This window comes from Malassezia vespertilionis, chromosome 4 (genome assembly GCF_029542925.1).
Source record: "Malassezia vespertilionis chromosome 4, complete sequence".
NCBI classification, from domain to species: Eukaryota; Fungi; Basidiomycota; class Malasseziomycetes; order Malasseziales; family Malasseziaceae; genus Malassezia; species Malassezia vespertilionis.
This window is the reverse complement of record NC_079250.1, coordinates 439,339-452,392: the sequence shown is the minus strand read 5'-3', so window position 1 is coordinate 452,392 and position 13,054 is coordinate 439,339. Positions and strand designations below refer to the sequence as shown.

The following is a 13,054-nucleotide window of genomic DNA, read 5'->3' as shown; positions in this document are numbered from 1 at the left end:
GCACTACAGACTCGGCACGACCTCCAGCTGCTGCCCGTGCAGGTTGGTGTTGTGCAGTGCAGTGTACACTGCGCGTGCATCCTCGGGCGATCGAAGCGTGACCGTGACCTGGAACGTCGCTGTATCCGAGGGCATCGGCGGATACTCTACACGCTCCACTGTCGCGTACGGCGAGACAAGCACCTTTACGTCGTCGGCATCGATCGTCGCAGCGGGCAAGAGCCCTTTAATAAAAATGGTGCGCGACGTGTTCTGTTCTGCAAACGGTCCTGTGCTTCGCTGTACACGCGCATAGGAAATCTCCAGCGGATACCCGAACCACACCTTGCCTTGCAAGCATGACAGGGCCTGGTGTGCATGCTGCGCAGTGTCCATATCAACAAAACCACGACGGCGCGCCTCGCCATCGAGCATGGAAAGGATGACACAGTGTTGTACCGGGCCGAACTCTTCAAATAGTTGCTCCAATTGTACAGTGGTCACATGCAATGGCAAATTGAGAACGTAGAGATTTTTGAGCTCGGGCGCATCCTCCTGCTCACTATCTGCGTCGCTCTTTGGCGGCGAAGGTGAGGCGTGTTGGTAGGGGTGGTCGGTGCTCGGAGCATACACGCGCCTGGTGTCAGTGTCATTGTACGCACAGTTTGTGCCCACCAAAGAAGGTAGCATCACGCAAGCATGCCATATCGACGTCGCGCGCATTGTTCAGTGCGACAGTGGCACTGTTCCTCGTCTCGCGCTGTGTCATGGTCACGCTGCGAATGTCGAGCGGCTGGAATAGCTGCGTAATGTCCTCCGGCGTCACTGAAGTGAGCGGCACCACCACCTACCAAAAGAATTGAGCGGCTCGACAACCACGCGAAACCTCGGCTTCCTCTTGGTCATGGTGGATGGATGAGGCGCACACGCGTCCGCTGCAGCTTTCCCATCCGCATCGTAGTAGTGCACGGACCTGTGGACCCTTTCTTATTTCGGCCGATACCTCGGCCGGCACTAGCACGGGCGTTGCGGTGGAGCGAAAGTGTGCGCTGGAGGGCATTGTGCATTTTGTACACTTGCCGCTTGCACGGCCTTGCTGCGCAGGCCTCTCCTGACCCGAGTTCCACCGTCTTCTCCTGCCACGTCCGGCCGACCTTTGCGCGCCAATAGGACTATGCAGGCGGACGACTTCGTTCTGTTTGACGATCCCAACAGGGATGATACCCACAATGCATCGCAGCAAGTGCCGGGGTTTGGCGACCTTGGCTCGGTAAAACCTTCTTTTCTTCATCATCGCAGTGACGCTACAGACACTTCGCCGCTTGTTGAAGAGGCCGCACCCTTTCAGTTTCCCGCCTACACTGGCGCCGATCCCGTCCTCATGCAGCGCAGCCTCATGCAAGCGAATTCCCACGCGTTTGGGAACGTGCAAGAACGTGGGAGCACACTGGACGGCACCTCACCAACACTCACCTCACTGCAGCATCCATCCAGCGGGACACTCGGTGCGCCCCTGACCATGCTGTCGCTCCAAGGCGACGACACAGCGCGTGCTGAGCACGACGGCCCATTGTTTCCCAGCACTGGCCTGCACGGCACACCCCCCATCCAAAACATGACCCGCACTGCCGAACCATCCGCGTCGCAACCCAGCACCGTACTTAAAAATGATACACCCAAAGCGCCACCCGCAAAAGACATGTCTTTGCTAGAAGGTATGGGCTCGCAGCAAGGCGCGCCGTTTGAATGGGCACCCAATTCGCAGCAAGGGACGCAAAACCTGCACCACTGGAAACAGTTCTGGAACCGCGGGGGAATCGACGATAATATTTTGCACGCCAGCGATCCGTCCAACCACCCACCACCGCAGCCGAACGGAGATAAACTAACCGTATCGCCTCGTGACTTGTACTTGGGCTACGACGAGCATACCCAGCGACCCAGCAAGCAACCCGGCTCCCTATTCTCCTCCAAGCGTAACGCAGACAATGAAAGCGCCCTGTCATTTACGCCTTTCGCCACGTCGAGCGCCATGGAGACTGGATCGAGCACAGAAGAGGAAGACGACGAGGACGAAAAGCCGTTTCCTCCCGGCGCCTACGCGGGAACTACCATCGGCACGAATGCACCCAACGAGAAGCTGCTTCAGCAATGGAGCCGGTCCATGTACGGACCATCGCACGCTGCACTGCGCAACCCGATGGAGGATCCAGACAGCAAAGCGTGGTCGACGATTGGGCCGTCTTTTTCGCAAGTCTCCACGTCAAGCGAATCGGACGACGAGGGTTTCGATCGCACGATCCGCAGCACGAGCCCTGCACGTCGCAAATACCCCGACAACACCAACCACACGACACCCGACGCCATGAGCGGATACGGCCATATTCCGGGCAGCCAATGCAGTCAAATGAGCGTCAGCACGGAAAGTGACTCGGTTCCTGGCTCGCAGATGTCCGAGGGCGAAAATATGATCAAGGAGGGCCGCGCACGCAGCCCCTCGATTTTGAACAGCGCCCAAGCGATCCACTTTCCTGCACAACGCTCCGACCAGCCCATGCACGCGTCTGTGGAACGCGGCCAAACAACGCCGCCGCTTACTTCGAATTTGGAGCGTACACGCCAATCCGGGGGCCATTCGCGACGCCACGAGGAGAACTCTGGACAGAGCTTGAAGCAGAATACAGCAGAACAGTCGGCCCTGCTGAGCTCTGCCACTTCGGAGCAGTCCAGCGCGGACGAAGACGAGTCTGATTACGAACAAACAGTCATGCAACATAATGCGTCGCGCACAACTTCACGCCGGGGTCGGCCCATCAGGACAGGGCATCGGTCCGCAGGCTCTACATCCAGCTTGCAGAGTCATATCAACAACCACCTAGCGCACGGCTCGCCGACAAACCATCATCGCGGCAGCCACCACCATACCATGTCGTCCAGCTCCTCAGCGATTCGCTGCGACTATGTGAATCCTTTTACGTACCAGGCATGTGGTACAATATTCCACCGAATGTACGATCTTGCGCGGCATCGCATTACGCTGCACTTGCGCGAAGAAGCGCAGATGGTCAAGGATAATGTGCTCAATGTCGACCAATGCGTTATTCTCGGCAAGGAAGTGGACGTACAAAAGGCACTCGCAGAACTTGAATGGGCTTGCCGTGTTTGTGGTGCTACATTCTCTCGTAAGGACGCAATGCTTCGCCATGAGCGCCTTCGGCATCATCGCTAGGCTTGTACACGTACTTAGGTGCCATAATTATTCGCCCATGTGGAGGCCTTGTCATTTGCATGTGGAGAAGCATTGTTTGCCGTTGCCTCGATGGACGACGCACTGTTGGATCTTGCGAGTGATCCGACTGACTGGGCCGATGAATGGAGCGCCTTGCGGCCTTTAGATTCAAGTCTGCGGTGCGGATTATGCTATGTGGGTACATTGTGTAACTGACTCCAGGATATCTTTCACGCGCCAGTGGCGATTCGCGAGTGTGGGCACCTGTTTTGCTCTTCGTGTATACGTATGCACATCAACCAAGCGGGTGGGGCCGGGGCATTTTGCCCGAACTGCCGCCAGAAAAAAGCGTACGACTCGGAGCTTGTATCGCAGACTGCATTGGAGGCCACAGCAGAGCAGTGGCGTGCCGCACGACCCCATGTGATGGAGAAAAAGAAAGCGCTGGATGCACTGGTCAAGGAGCGGGATGCGCTGCGTGCGCAGCTTGAACATAACGTAACAATGAGTGTACACGGTACAGAAAAACGCGTCGCGCCGCCTGCGGAAGAAACGCGCCGCCTGCGGCCACGCACAGGGGGAATGGATTACCGCGATTTAACGGCGGCAGATGCGGTGCAGTGCCCTATTTGCGCAGTGTCCTTTACTGCAGCGGAACTGAATGCGCATTTAGACTTTGGATGCGATCCGTCGCAGCCGCCGCCCGCGCCGCCCGTGCCGCCAGACCCATTTGCGAACGCGAAGCGGCTTACAAGACCACAGTACCAGCTGAAATCCGAACGCGACTTGCGCAAGATGCTCGCAGTTTTGGATTTGCCTGTGCATGGGAGCAAGGAGCGGCTAATTGAGAGGCACAGGCAGTGGGTGAATCTGTACAACGCGAACCTCGATGCATCCGCAGCGCATCGCGAGTCAGCGTCAAAACTTCGACGTCAGCTAAGTGCATGGGATCGCGCGCAAGATGAAGCTGCGTCGCACCACAAGGAACGACTTGTCACGAATGGACGACAGTACAAAACATGGCTGGTACGTCTCTCCTTCTTTTCCTTACACAGAATACCCACCGCTCACAATACCACGTCCTTACTGCACAGGCGCGGACGTCCCTCGAAAAACCGGACGATGCGAAGGCGCTGCCCGAGCCGCGCAGCCCGGAATCTGTTCATTTGTAGACATTATGCAGCCTTCGCAAATGCGCGCTATGGCGCACTGTTGTGTGGAGGCCATGTGGAGCCAGAAAAGTACCGCATCAGCCACCTGTTTCTTGGCGCGAGACGTTCAGCTGCGCGGCTGCGATGTGTAAGGATGTCGAGTCCGGGAGCATCTCGCCATGCTTTCATGACTCAGAAGTAGTGAGTGGCGTCGCAAATCCAAAAGAATGGTCTCTTTGGCGCAAGGTATATATAACTTTTGTGTATATGTTGATTACCCTGTTAACAACGTATACCTCTGGTGTGTACTCGCCTGGCATACGCAGTATGCAAGAGAATATCCCATCGAGTCACGAAGTAGCGCAGCTGGGCACGAGCTTGTTTATGTTTGGCATGGCTTTGGGCTCGCTCTTATGGGGTCCGCTCAGCCAGTCGCTTGGGCGCCGGCCTGTATTCCTCATGTCACTACTGGGTGGCACACTGTTTAACCTAGGAGTATGCCTCTCTTACTCTATGCCGTCTCTTTTGGTGTGTCGCGCATTTGCTGGCGTCACTGCCTCTGCCACATTTTCCAACATTGGCGGTAGCATTGTGGACATGACGACGGAACGCACGCGAATTCCCTACAACACCATGTTCCGCTTCTTTACTTTTTTGGGGCCGCCATTGTCCGCGCTACTTGGTGCCATCGTTGTTCACGATGCAGACTGGCAGTGGAACTTGCGGTCGATTCCCATTGCCATGTTCGTTGTTTTTGCGCTGTACACATTGACCGTGCCCGAGACGCTCATGTCCGTCTTGGAGCGCTCACACTCGGTCAACATAGCAAATCATGACGAAGGCATGTTAGAACTTGCAGAGAACTGGGTATTTGCAGTGCTTCCGAGCCGCGCGACATTATCCCTTGTCGCTACACAAGTCCGCAAATCGCTCCTCATTCCCTGGGTGCTGCTGCTCGAGGAGCCGATTGTAATGGTGATCTGTTTCTATACGTCCATGCTGTACGGCCTCTTGTACGGCTCGCTTCTTTTCTTCCCGCAAATTTGGCACGATATCCGAGGGTTTACGCCTGTGCAAGTAGGGTATACCTACTTTGCAGTCAAACTGGGCCTGCTCCTTTCTGCCATCATTGTGGGATGTGGGATCCAATTTTTTGATTATCTCCGCGCATACGACGCAGGGAAACATTCACCAGAGCTTCGACTTCGCTCGGGGGAGTGGTCGAACTTGTTTGTCCCGGTCGGCTTTTTCATTTTTGCATGGACTGCGCCGTTTACCCATGTGCACTGGATCGGTCCTTGTATCGGCATTGTCCTGTTTTCGTTTGGCATGCTTTCCGTGTTTAATTCCTGGATGGCGTACCTCACTGATACGTACAGCAACAACACCGCTGCCGTCATTGCGATCAACTCGTTTTTTCGCTGCTGCCTTGCAGGCGCATTCCCATTATTCACGAACCAGATGCTTTCGGCCATGACTGTACAAGGCGCAATGAGCATGTTTGCAGGCGTCTCGATACCACTTACCATCGCTGGCTATTTGTTTGGCATCTATGGTGGGCGATTGCGCAAACACAGCAAACACGCCGTCTACGGATAACAATCCCTTTTGTATCATACGCATAATAACCCCCGCGCATTCAAAACTTTTCTGTACAAATTAGCATCTTGTGCATACGCACTGTTTAACAACAAATTTTTCAGCATCTCGCGCGCAGTAATGTACACAGTACGCGCAAAGGTTGGGAAATCGAGCGTAGAAGAGAGCGTGTCGACAAAGCCAAAAGGCAGCATCGGCGGGATCCAACCCTGCGCAAGCTCGAGTGCCCAGCACCCCGATTCGGGCATCATGTACTGCTTCACACGGCCACGGCTTAGGTGATGCATCGAACCTGCGGGGTACACTTCCGGTGTCAAGTCGCCCGCTGCAAAGGCGCGCTGCTCTCCCTGGAGAATATGGAAGTAGTCATCGGCCGTGTGGCGCCCAGTATGACCTTCAGTGCCAATGGGCGTGCCAAAGAAGATAAGATACTCGGTAATAGAGGCATGGATGATGTACATGGAACCCATAGCACCACCGGCATTATTAAACACCCATTCCGAGCGGTCCTTGAATGAATGGGTATTAAGCGTAGACGCAACCTTTGGGTCGCTTTTCAGCCCATCCAAAATCTCCTGGAAAAGTGCCTCCGTGTCGTTACCGTGGTGGTGCACGGCTTGCTCAGCAATCGTCTGGAGCTTGCGCTGGTCGAAAATGTAAAACTGGCGCAAATGCCCGTCGACAAAAACGATTAGCGCAGCCAGCAATGCAAATATGGTTGCCAAAACGGCAATCCAGTACGCACAAGAGCACTTACGCTGGGACGTCTGCGTCGCTCTTTTGGCCATGGTAAGGGGCTAGAAGAACGAGGCCAAAATCATGCGAGATGCGCATATTGCAATCGAGGATCTATGCATTATTATACTACAATAGGGAATCCGTGCGCGATCGCTACTCTGCCGCTGCCCAAAGCTTCTCGGCTAGCGTGAATGGCGTCATATCGTTATCGCGAAGGGATGCAGGGTCGATGTCGATGGACACGGCTGCGTTGCGCTTTGCAGAACGCACAAGCAACGAGGTGATGGGCGCTTCAGGATCCGCCGTGTCCTGGTACGGAATAAAGCCCATTCCACGAAATAGCTGGAGTGATAGGCTGTAGGTTTAGTGTGCTAGCGGAAACTTACGCATTACGGTCCATACCAACTTCCTCTTCAATATCCCACGCTTCTACTGCGTCACCCTCGCATCGCATCTCCTCAATTTCCGACTCAAGCATGGATAGCGCCGCTTCTTGCTCGTTGATTTTCTTGGCTAGGTCAAACTTTTCATTCTCCATGCCCTTCATGATATCCGTATGCTCGTCCAAAGAGCGCCAATCCGCAGAAACACGCGTAGAGCTATTTCTCAGTTCAGAGACGGACGCCTCCAGCTCTATGTGTTAGATGCAGCTGTCATACATACGATCCAGTGTATCCTGCATCTTTTTCCGCTCCGCCACGCGACGTTCTTGTGCGAGTCGTTTCTTCTCCGCGTAATCGTGCACGCGCGCGATTTCCTCGTCAGGAACCAGCACAGAATTGAGTTCATCAATCATCTCTCTATCGTATAAGTAGCGTGATAAAAATACATACGGAAGGCTTGCTTCAGGAATGCTCCCTGCCGACTCCTTTCGCGCCATGCCTGCCATCGCTGCGTGTTGTACAGAGCAAACGAGTGCGTCTACATCACGTGCACTACATTGTACGCCAAAAAGTATGACAAGAGTGGGATTCGAACCCACGCCCGAAGACAACGGAAGCTAGTAGCTTATGAATTAAGGAAACCTTAACGTTGCGCCTTAGACCACTCGGCCATCTTGCCCGGTACTTATCGGAGCTGCGGACTATGCATCCTTGAATATCATTGCGTAGACATGTCTAGAGGAGAAGCTAGTCAAGACAACGGGTTTGGTAGCCGTTCCTGCTCAGCATGATTCCCTGCCGCGGCACGCATCTTGTACTCGTCCTTGATGATCCACCGGGCTCCTGGCTTTTTACTTTCTTTTGTGGCACATTCTTGTAGGCGCGACTCAATCGCAGTCTTGCTTACACCCTTGACTATAGGCCCAAAGTGCTCGCGAAGGTCCTCCAAGAGCGCAGGCTTGGGGCGCGTTGACCCTTGAATGAGGCCAAGGAGTTCCGGAAGATGCAAGTCTGGAAAACTAGACTTTGCGCGGCTTGTACTGCTCGGCGTTGGTGTCGTTGTGTCGGTACCAGCGGACGACTGTGCGGGCTTCTCATCGCTTGTAGTCTCGACCGTCACAGTGGTGGAAGTGAAAGTGAATGGGTCGAGCCCAACGTACGCATCATTCAGTACCTGAATGTGATACTGCGCGAAACTCTCGTGGCCCGGTTCGCCCAGTGTATGCTCCCAATGCGGCCCGGTAATGTAAGGCACTAATTTCGCGTCAAAGCGCCGCCCCAAAAATTTGATTTTCTTCTTTGGCTCGAGTATATTGACGGCAGTAGAGCTTACTGCGGTCTGCAGGGGTGCTGGAGACTCGGGCAATTCGTCGTGCTCTACGGGCACCATCTCTTCTTCGACTTCCAAATCGTCCTCGAGCCAGTCGTCCATTTCCGAATCGTCCATTTCGGACCCTTGTGCACTTTCCTCTTCTTCTTTCTCGTCCATCGCATCCACATTTTCACCTTCATCGGCCTCCTCCCACTCTGCATCACTATCGTACGAGTAGTCGAACGCAACTGGGTCCTGTCCAAACGGTTTACGAGGTGTGATAAAGGTCGAGGAGCGCGTAAATGTACCAACCCATCCAGGTCTTCGATCAGACTGGAACTGGAGTAATTTTATAGGGAGCAAACGGCGGTTGTTTAGCTTTGCTAATGCACGTTTTGCGAGCTCCTCTGCATCGCCGCCGAGCACGTCGGACTCTGTCACGGCTTTCACAATTTCGCGCACGCATACAGGCGGATGAACGCCTCGGGGACGCGAAGTGCGCTCTCTCCTGTGTTTCCCAAGCGCTTTGAGCTCGGTCAAGAGCGTGTGCGGTGCATCTTGCCGGCGGTCTATAGCGTCGCTCAATCGATCGTCTACCTTGCGGTAGAATCGATTGATGTTTGCCATGTTTTTGTATTCGCAAGGGAGAAACGTCTTTTCAAAGTCGGACTTTTCCACATCGCCGTCCTTTTTTCGCGGCGAAGAAACAGAGGGTTGCTGGAAGAAGGAGTTGAGCAGCCGCACTTGCGCCTGCTTGCCTTTTTCCTCCTTTTCCTCTTTCGCCTGGCGCTCTGCTCTTTTGGACTCGCGAAGCTTGGTTCGCTCCGACTTTTCCTTTGAAACGGGCTCTTCTGCGGGCTTTGGTTCTTGCTTGAGGGGGGTCAGTGGCAGTGCCTCGGCATGGTCTGCACTTGGTTCGGCCTTTCCAGGTCGCTTTTTTCCTTCGAGCAGCGCTTGCTGGGTATCTTGCGGAAGAGCGTGAAATAGTGCGAGTGCATCCTGTTTGGCCAATACACGCTGTTCGCGGCGCGCCAAGAGGCTCTCTAAATTTTCTTTGGGTAGCAAGTGCAGATCCTGAACTTCCCAGCGCCATATCTGCAAGCCGGGGGGAACAGGCGCATCATCCGAGCTTGCGTCCAAGCCGTAATTTTCTTTTGTCGCGATACGCTGGATCGCATTCTGAATCACACTTATACTGAGCACATCAACAGGCTGTCCGTCTGCATTGGTCAGCGCATGTGCTGCATGTCCTTCTGGTAGCAGCGTTGTACGGATCAGTTTGGCGAGGTCCGCGGCGCTTTTGTCGCTTTCCTGTGTCAAGCTCGCAATAACACCGAGATGCTCCTCCGGCACTTCTAAAAGCGGCTCGTGCGCATGCTCTGCCAAATGCGATTGAAATCCAAGCATAGCTGCGGTTAGTTTGTCACCCACGCACCTCGTAGCACTGGCATGGTACGGTCCCACCCGACACTCTTTTGGCGCAGCCCCAGCCGCATATTCTTGAGCGTGACGCGCGTGGGCGCTGCAGACTTTTTCGCTTGCTTCTGCGGTGTCTGCAATCCCTCTTCCGCCTTGCGTTTCGGCGAGGGCTCCATGCCTGGATTCGCAGCTGGCTCCTCCATCGCGCTGTCCAAGAGGAAAACGCGGCACTTTGACGCGACGCGTGCATGCACCGGTTTTCGGTCACATGACATTGTGCTACGCCGTCGAGGTGAGACTTGTTCTTGGCCATGTCTGCGGCAACGCGTGGGGAGAGCCTGCCATGGGTGGAACGCTAGTACGTATGCGCGCATATCATTAACAGTAAGCCGTCCTAAAAACATTGACGAGGTGGCATCACAGCAACATGCGGTCGCGGTGCTGCGGAATGCACTTACAAGCCAAAATGTGCGTTCTCTCTGTATCCTTACAGCAGCTCCCTCATATGCTATTTTACGGCCCGCCTGGGACGGGCAAGACGTCGACGATTCTTGCGCTTGCACGGCAACTGTACGGCCCTGAGCTGATGAAATCGCGTGTCCTAGAGCTCAACGCGTCCGACGAGCGTGGCATTAGCGTCGTGCGCGAAAAGATTAAGTCGTTTGCAAAAATGGCCGTATCGATGCCCAATCCTGGTTACCCCTCTCCGCCGTACAAGATTATTATTTTGGACGAAGCAGACAGTATGACGCAGGATGCGCAAGGCGCGCTGCGGCGGACCATGGAGCTGTACAGCCGCACCACACGGTTCTGCCTGATTTGCAATTATGTCACACGTATCATAGAGCCTGTTGCATCGCGATGCAGCAAGTTCCGTTTTCGTCCGCTGGACCTCGTGAGCACTGAAGCGAGGCTGCAATATATTGCGGATAACGAAGGTCTTTCCCTGAACAAGGGCATGATTCCCGCGCTGATCAACGCATCCGATGGCGACATGCGGCGCTCTATTACCTATTTGCAGTCTATTGCGCGGCTCGCATCTACGCGTAGCGGCAATGTGAGCGGCATGTCGCCCGATGCAGTCGCCGAGCTTGCAGGGTTTGTGCCGAAGCGCGTGATTGAGCATCTCGCGCTGAGCATCGGGGTTGAGCCTTCCGAGAATGATACAGAAGATTTGGTTGTGCCCGCGGCGGCGTCTGCGTTTGATAGGATCTATGCTGCTGTGCAGTGCATCGAGCGGGCGGGTTATTCGAGCATGCAAGTGGTGCTCCAACTCCACGACTACATAATCCTCCACCCGTTGCTCAATGCGCGACAGAAGACCAAGTGTGCGCTGCAGCTCGGGGAGACGGATAAGGCGCTTATGGATGGCGGCAACGAGTCGCTCCAGCTCCTCAGCCTAAGCTTGCAGCTCCACGAGGCCATAGTCGCCGCGTAATGTTTAGTAATCAAACACAATGCGACGCCGCCGCACTTTTTCTCCTGTCCTGACACATGCCGTACGTTGCTGCGCGCTGTACTCACGCCAGACTTTACGAGCTTTTTTGCGTAGCGATAGCTTCTGCTGAATCCGTAAGTAAATTAACTAACTGATCCCAGGCTCCTTTGCGCGATTTGGTCCAGTCGACTTCGCGCCTTGTTCTTGACCAAGGCGGTATCGTCCGCAATGTACAATACTGGGGCAAGCGTACTTTGCCCCAGCGTGCCCGACGACACCAGCAATACCACACTGCGGGAGATTACTGGCTTATGCAATTTGATACCAATGCACCGACTCTGAAAGTGCTGAATGACCGCCTGCGCCAGGACCCCCGCGTGGTGAAATGGAATACACTAAAACTTGGCGAGAAGCTGAACGAGATTGTGCCGCCGGGCGTCTCCGGCGGTGTCACGCCGAGCCAAGCAACGATGGGTGGTAAGTCTGTAGACTATCTCGGCTAGATAATGTACAAGGGTATGCTAGGCCGCTGTGGTCGACAATGCAATCTGCTCCGTGATGTAGTCTGAATCGACAAACCCAAGCGCGTCTTGAATCTGCGCGCTTTGCAAGCCCTTGATGCGCTCGCATTCAATTGACGTGTAGTTTACCAGTGCGCGCCCAATCTCGACGATGGCCTCGCTGCCATCGTCGGTGCGCTTAGCGACTTTGAGCCGCACCGCTTGGAGCCTGTCCCAATTTCCTTGCACGCCAATGACGCCCGCAGGCAATAGACGCCCGCCAGACTCCTTGCGCGAGATGCGATCGTAGGCACCTTGGTCGATTACGAGCGAGCCGCTTGGGTGCATCGCGTGAAGGATGCGCCATTTGCGCGCAGGGAGCCGCTCAGGGCTCGGAAGGAACAGCGTATGCGGAGGCATCGCTGTACCATCTTCGCAATCCTCCGCATCCACAATCCGCGCCATGTTTTCAGGACACGCGCCGTTCAAAATCACAGTCGTGACTCCAGCTGCAGTGGCGAGCTCTGCAGCTACGAGCTTGGTCTGCATGCCGCCGGTACCAAAAGAAGAGCCCATGCTTTGCACGCTCGCTTCGTGCCGCGCCTCGTCCACAGAATGCACAACGTTTAGCAGTTGTGCACTTGGATTCGTTCGCGGGTTATCCGTATACAATCCATCAACATCCGTGCACAAGAACAGGTAGTCCGCATCGACGAGCCCCGCCGTGATGGCAGACAAGGAGTCGTTATCGCCGAACCGCATTTCATACACGGAAACAGTGTCGTTCTCGTTCACAATAGGCACAGCGTCAAACTGCGGTGAAAGAAGCGTCTCCAGTGTAGTGCGCGCATTTGCGTACCGCCGCGTATCGGCCAAGTCTGTGCGCGTCAGCAGGATCTGTGCTACATTAATTCCGACCACATTGAACAGATTATCCCACAAAGACACAAGACGCAGCTGGCCAAGCGATGCCAGTGCCTGCCGCTCTCCCAGAGACTTTGGCTGCTCATTGATGTTCATGCGCAAACGACCGACTCCAATTGCGCCCGAGCACACGAGAATGACTTTGTGCCCATGGTTGCGCAAATCGCGCACGGTTTCCACAATAGACGACATTGTCTTGAGTTTTGGCTGTAGCGTGTCCTCGGAGAGAATACTCGAGGTGCCGAGCTTGACTACGACCGTCTTGCCCGAGCGCCGCGCATGTTCGCCGCCAGCAATGCGCGCCATGCCAACCAGCAACGGTGCAAGTGGCCGTGCTTCGGCCTCTTGCACGTGACGTCACTTTTTCCGCCAAAAAGTTTCG

General features: G+C 55.0%; 8 protein-coding genes and 1 non-coding gene across 9 annotated transcripts; 3 read left to right on the top strand and 6 right to left on the bottom strand.

The window, feature by feature from the left end:
• Positions 1 to 3: 3 nt before the first annotated feature.
• Positions 4 to 885, bottom strand: MVES1_002213 (uncharacterized protein; the record flags this gene model as incomplete). The annotated part of the gene is made up of 3 exons (XM_056207044.1): positions 4 to 616; positions 642 to 804; positions 831 to 885. The coding sequence occupies 3 exons, from the start codon at positions 883 to 885 to the stop codon at positions 4 to 6; spliced, it is 831 nt and encodes a 276-aa protein (XP_056063019.1).
• A 268-nt stretch (positions 886 to 1,153) lies between these two features.
• MVES1_002212 (uncharacterized protein) lies at positions 1,154 to 5,958 on the top strand (the record flags this gene model as incomplete). The annotated part of the gene is made up of 4 exons (XM_056207043.1): positions 1,154 to 3,139; positions 3,431 to 4,234; positions 4,264 to 4,376; positions 4,686 to 5,958. The coding sequence occupies 4 exons, from the start codon at positions 1,154 to 1,156 to the stop codon at positions 5,956 to 5,958; spliced, it is 4,176 nt and encodes a 1,391-aa protein (XP_056063018.1).
• A 14-nt stretch (positions 5,959 to 5,972) lies between these two features.
• On the bottom strand, positions 5,973 to 6,746 carry ERG2 (C-8 sterol isomerase; the record flags this gene model as incomplete). The annotated part of the gene is made up of 1 exon (XM_056207042.1): positions 5,973 to 6,746. One exon carries the CDS (start codon positions 6,744 to 6,746, stop codon positions 5,973 to 5,975), a length of 774 nt encoding a protein of 257 aa, XP_056063017.1.
• A 103-nt stretch (positions 6,747 to 6,849) lies between these two features.
• MVES1_002210 (uncharacterized protein) lies at positions 6,850 to 7,585 on the bottom strand (the record flags this gene model as incomplete). Its single annotated transcript, XM_056207041.1, has 4 exons — positions 6,850 to 7,051; positions 7,083 to 7,329; positions 7,360 to 7,496; positions 7,530 to 7,585. The coding sequence occupies 4 exons, from the start codon at positions 7,583 to 7,585 to the stop codon at positions 6,850 to 6,852; spliced, it is 642 nt and encodes a 213-aa protein (XP_056063016.1).
• Positions 7,586 to 7,653: 68 nt separating this feature from the next.
• On the bottom strand, positions 7,654 to 7,758 carry MVES1_002209. Its single transcript has one exon. It is a non-coding gene; the product is annotated as a tRNA-Leu (tRNA).
• Positions 7,759 to 7,830: 72 nt separating this feature from the next.
• MVES1_002208 (uncharacterized protein) lies at positions 7,831 to 10,013 on the bottom strand (the record flags this gene model as incomplete). Its single annotated transcript, XM_056207040.1, has 2 exons — positions 7,831 to 9,800; positions 9,827 to 10,013. 2 exons carry the CDS (start codon positions 10,011 to 10,013, stop codon positions 7,831 to 7,833), a joined length of 2,157 nt encoding a protein of 718 aa, XP_056063015.1.
• Positions 10,014 to 10,315: 302 nt separating this feature from the next.
• RFC2 (Subunit of heteropentameric Replication factor C (RF-C)) lies at positions 10,316 to 11,248 on the top strand (the record flags this gene model as incomplete). The annotated part of the gene is made up of 1 exon (XM_056207039.1): positions 10,316 to 11,248. One exon carries the CDS (start codon positions 10,316 to 10,318, stop codon positions 11,246 to 11,248), a length of 933 nt encoding a protein of 310 aa, XP_056063014.1.
• Positions 11,249 to 11,304: 56 nt separating this feature from the next.
• Positions 11,305 to 11,751, top strand: MVES1_002206 (uncharacterized protein; the record flags this gene model as incomplete). The annotated part of the gene is made up of 2 exons (XM_056207038.1): positions 11,305 to 11,313; positions 11,410 to 11,751. The coding sequence occupies 2 exons, from the start codon at positions 11,305 to 11,307 to the stop codon at positions 11,749 to 11,751; spliced, it is 351 nt and encodes a 116-aa protein (XP_056063013.1).
• An 18-nt stretch (positions 11,752 to 11,769) lies between these two features.
• Positions 11,770 to 12,978, bottom strand: PRO1 (glutamate 5-kinase; the record flags this gene model as incomplete). Its single annotated transcript, XM_056207037.1, has 1 exon — positions 11,770 to 12,978. One exon carries the CDS (start codon positions 12,976 to 12,978, stop codon positions 11,770 to 11,772), a length of 1,209 nt encoding a protein of 402 aa, XP_056063012.1.
• Between the last annotated feature and the right edge of the window lie 76 nt (positions 12,979 to 13,054).